Source organism: Belonocnema kinseyi, chromosome 3 (genome assembly GCF_010883055.1).
Source record: "Belonocnema kinseyi isolate 2016_QV_RU_SX_M_011 chromosome 3, B_treatae_v1, whole genome shotgun sequence".
Lineage (NCBI taxonomy): Eukaryota > Metazoa > Arthropoda > Insecta > Hymenoptera > Cynipidae > Belonocnema > Belonocnema kinseyi.
The window spans coordinates 3,533,526-3,538,764 of NC_046659.1; the positions used below are offsets into that span (position 1 = coordinate 3,533,526).

The 5,239-nt window shown below is 35.5% G+C and overlaps 1 protein-coding gene across 22 annotated transcripts in view; it reads right to left on the bottom strand.

Annotated features, from left to right (window-relative positions):
• The window catches only part of LOC117170201 (plasma membrane calcium-transporting ATPase 3), a 1,035,667-nt gene that overhangs the window by 561,225 nt on the left and 469,203 nt on the right, over positions 1–5,239 (bottom strand). For all 22 annotated transcript variants that reach the window (XR_004466737.1, XR_004466741.1, XR_004466738.1 and 19 more), the window contains one exon: positions 1,213–1,347. Coding sequence is in view for 17 of the 22 variants with exons in the window: in XM_033356800.1 (XP_033212691.1) it covers positions 1,213–1,347 (135 nt within the window). In the remaining 5 variants the exon portion in view is untranslated. The remainder of the gene's footprint in view (positions 1–1,212; positions 1,348–5,239) is intronic.

Genomic DNA, 5,239 nt, shown 5'->3' on the forward strand with positions numbered 1-5,239 from the left:
TTAAACCGAATATTTTGGGTAAAGTTCTTGCAGCTCATTTTTGAGGTCTTCATACCTCGCCTCCTTATCTTTCTTTTCCTTATATTTGCCTCGAGTCGCTGGAAACTTCTTCGCATAAAATGCGGTCACTGTATACTGGATGTTTACTGGAAGCATAGACCTTCAGGTCATCCATATGAAATACGTGAGTGACAATCTGGTCCTGTAGTGCAAAAATTCTCCATGGCCCTAAGTGATTTTTTCACTCTTCGACAGTGATTGATATACATTCCTCTTCAGATATTATGAGGATGTCACAAAACTCCTTGTGAACCCGTACTTGTTCAGTGTGATTGTAGATCCTCAGTTCTTCGGCGAACATTAGAAATCTTTCCGTGAACGGTCTACCAGGTGTTATGTAGTCTATCACACACTGAAAACGGGGCGCATTCTGTCTTGCCCATCCAAACTTCTGGCTCAGTTGATGCAGGCGTCTTTTGTTCTTTTAATGCATCGTCGGTTTTACCCTTTGAATGAAATCATTCAAAGCTCTCGCAATACCACAAACTGAACAATTAATAGTCCATAGGTCGGACTCCTCCGAGATATCCTCCCGAAGGGAGGTATCCATTTCAGCCGGATCTTGGAGCTTCGGAGGAACATGGATATCTGAGCGCGCGTACGTACATGTGTGTCTATTGCACTGTGAAGGAATACATTGTGTGTTATTCAGAGGCCGTTTGTGGAACCAGTAATCTGTCAGTGTGGCGGCGTTTGGAATCTGTCATACCATATTGGTTTCGAATAAAAGTTTATAAATTAAATTACTTTCTCATATTTCTCTAAAAATATTGGATAAAACAGCTAATGAATTATGTAATTTTTTAATAATTAGTGGACAAGAAAGCAATTCACTTTATAATATTAAAAACATTCATGTCAAACTAAGAAAAACAAATGATGTGCCGACAGTGTTAAATTAAATTGAAATAAAACAAAGTCAAAACCATGCGTCCACTGGCTGGCTCATACTTATTTTAGGTATTTGATCAATTGCATGACATAGAGTCAAATATCCGCTACTTATTTTGGTTTTAAAATTTCAATAACACGAGGTAATTACTTTTTTACTGGATACATAATATATCGGTAACTTTACTTCTTTAAGGAATAACGAGCAAAAAGTGACATGCCTCTTACAATAAGCTCAATTAGTAAAGGTCAAGCACATACCTTTCTTCATTTTTTTAATTTCCTGTTCCTGCTGATCAACAGCAGCTCCCAGCAGAGTGAAAATAATGCCAGCCTGGGAATTCACACCAACAGCAGTTACTAACATTTTACCAGACCCTTCCATCACATGTGTGCCTGGAAAAAATAGTTTGTTTAACTATAAATCTTTTGCAGTGTAGCTGTATGTTTCTGAAACTAGTAGAAATATTGTTATGACTAGATAATGACGCATCAAAAATGTTGTGCTAAAAAACAAAATTGTGGGAGGATACATTTCAAAATCTGTTTTTACAATCCAGAATAAATTTGTTAATGTAACATATACAATACGAAGAAGCGCTCTTTACAATAAAACAGAAGTACATGATAGAATATATAAAAAAATAAATAAAAAAGTAAAAATCGACTGAGATGTTTTTTCAAGAACACGCCTTATTTTTAAGTCAATTTAAGATGTGGTCACAAATTTAGCATTATTGTTTAAAAATATTTCTTTTTATATCAGCCTTTACAAATTTTTTTTCACTGCCATCATAATATTTTTGGTGGGCAGTGATGACAATTTTTGATATGCCTTTTAACACTTTTGAATATTTTTGGTAAAATTCCGAACTTCCCTGTCCAGGTTCTACTACAAATTTTACTTTATTGTTTCAGTACTAGCTTTCACATACGGACTTCACACACGATAACAGCTAGGCGCTGCCCCCCCCCCCCACTCTTACGAGCTGCCAGGGAGCCTGAAGAATCTTTGCGCAAAATTTGGTGCCAATTAGTCAAAAACTGTGATGGTGCCAACCCCCTATACCCCCCCCCCCACCATTACTCTTGCATGTCCGGTAGCTCCAAGTATATGTACGCAAAATTTGGTGCTGATTGGTCAACAACTGTGGATTTGCATAAGCATCATATGTTTTAGGCCACTTGATTTTATATATTAGCTATATCTATTCTTCTATTTTTATATTTTGCATAATTTATTAAACAAGAAATATGAATTATTAGCGATTCGGGTTGTTGTAGGAACCATATTTAATGCCAAAACTGCGCGTGTATAAATTTTTAAGTCAATCCGTGCAACAGTGTGGCCGGTTGCCAGCCTCAAATGTACAAATTTGAATCTTACGCAGTTTAATGATCTAAATCATGCTTTACGTTAGCGATATGAAAAACTAACACGCGGTGCATACGTCAAGTGCACGAACACATAGCCCCAACCAATCAAGCGCAACCTGCCGCGCTGCTGCGGTACAAACCGTGACGCACATTAGTAAGTCGCTACCTACATAACTTTTCGATGCACTTATGTAAGTAAGCTGCGTGAACCTTTAGGTTCATTAGGACCTTTAGGGGAAACCAGGACGGTTAGGCGCAGGTTGACTGCGACCTTGGAACGCAAAATAAAATTAGGTGATTCACGCTTTACATTAATGCTGTAAGGCTTTAAATTAAATCGTAAAACATTGTACGATTGCGGAAACAATTTAAAACATTTTTAAATTCAAGATTTAACACTGAATCATTTTTCATTTGAGGTCTTGGAAATAAAATCGTTTTACATCAGATATGCAAAATTGTATGACTTGAAATTTCTAAATTTTATAAAATTCCCGTCAAAAGTAAATCCATGCAGTGGTTTTTAGCCACCGTACAACTTCGAAAAAAGGAAGAGAAAATCCCGCTACCAACATCAAAGAAGTATAGTGACGGAACAAGTGAAAGTGATCTGCTTAAACGTAGGGGTCTTATTCAGCATCCTATAAACAACGAATAACCAGACATCCTACACAGCACTTAGGTTACCGATTATTTTCCGCGAATTCTTTCCGGTCACCTCTGCCTCTTGCAACAATCCAGGCTCACAAATTCTCTAAAATAATTATATTTACGCCCCTGAGTTTCCCGATTACAATTTCCCCCCACTTAATGACAAAATGTAGTAGAAGCCAGTAAAGTTGCGGAAGCAGAGAACATTTTCAGAGTCTACGCCTCATCTCTGAAAGTCATCCCGGAGTTCATCTCTTGTAAGATATTAACCCGCAGAAGGTGTCTATTCCGGCGCAGTATCTACAGAGTGTTGACCGTGCAACTGTTCCAAAACTCCACGTTATAGCATAATATTTTCAACAGCGTAAATTCGTCTCATCGCAAGTCGTCAGTTTGTAAAAGTGCAACGGAGAAAACAGAACCTATGCCAACCAACCAACATCGAGAGTCAGGAAAAGAAATAGTTGGGACCCAAGATCCTACAAGTTTCTCGCTTCAACCTGACAGCCTACAAATCATTTATCTGTCGTTTTCAGAACACTATAAAAATTAGTCCTTGCAACTGCCTTCTAAATTACTTAAACGGTACACTTAAACGGTACAAATTACTTAAACAAATACTATAAACAAATTACTAATACAAAATACTATAAACAAATACTATAAAACAACAATATACTATAAACAAATTACTTAAACGGTACAAATTGAGATTCCAAAATTTTCCAGCAAGATAGTTGATTGAGTGAATTTTCGGGATATTTTCTAAGCTCTTGTCAATAAGTGTGAACCCTTAACAAACGAACAAGTTTGCATTGTTCAAAAGTCAATTAAATTAGTAGTACTTCTATAATTTTGCAAAACATTAAAGTGACCGATGATAATTTTGATAGTGCTTGGAAATTAGTAATCGAGGAGTACGATAATCAACGCAGTCTGGTTCATGCTCACTTGCAATGTACGGATGACATTTCCTTTGATGAAGAATGAATCTTATATTAAGCTTAAACATTTTTGTGACACTATGGATGTGTCTGTAACCGCATTGCGTAACTTAGGCCATTTAGTTGATTCTGGGGTTGATCTATTGGTTTTTTACAGTCTAAAAAAATGTAGTACGCGTAAACGTCACGAATGGCATAAGACTTTAGGTGGATCTTCAAATTGTCCTACATTTAAATAAATCATATCTTTTATTACATCTAGACTTTGTATCATGGAAGCCTCTAGTGTAAAACCTAGTTCCAATAATAATACTCAACACTCAAATAACCCTTAACGGTCACACCTTAAAATACACCTTCAGATACTTTTTTTTAAAAAAAATCTCATGAGTGATATTGAAACAATACAACACAGAAAAAAATATATCTCCAAAGCCTCAGTGATAATTTAACTAATCGAACAAAAATACTAGGCAAAAAATGTAAAAAATCTAAAAAAATCGGAAAGTGCGTGGGGTGTGAGACACCGGGTGTGATCGTTTAGGTATAACTGTAACTTCCTTCGATCAATTTGTGCAAAACCACTTCCAAAATAATGCATGAATGGAATTTATTGTTTTTGCATTGTAAAATGTTAAACGAAATCTATGGCGGGCTTCTCTTAAAAATCAAAATTATTAATGAGATTTTTTTAAACAAAATGTTAGATTATCTAATTCCGAAAATTTTTTATGCTCAAATAACGAGAAGCCCGCCATGCAGCAAGTAATAATGAACATGCTATAAACGAAAAAATATTTATTTATTGAAACACAGTTTTGCACAAACCAAAATAAAATAAACCAAGCGCAATAGTTAGAAAAACCGGTTTTGCAGTTCCTTGATATACCAGCAGTCGTCACTGCTGATCTATTTTTGTTCGATACATTACTTTTGGTTTCTCTCGAGACGAAACTTCTGCTGATGGTCGCCTATTTTGAAATTATAACATTAGGTTTTCACATCGCTACTTCCCTAAATTTTTTCTCGATCATGTAATTTCTGCTTGAAGACTTTGGGACAAAACAGTTTCATTTGTGCAAAACCAGGCTTACAATAATGATAAAATTGCATTTTTTTATTGAATATTAAATATTATAATATTTCTTAATGCGGGCTTCTCTTAGAAATAATTTTTTTTAACTACGTATTTTTTATCAATAAAAAGTGAGTGACTCACGATCATATCTTCTCTGTTTGAAGATTTTGGGACAAGAACGTTTCGTTTGTGCAACACCACGTTTAGAATAATGATACAATTTCTTAGCTCCTTCAGT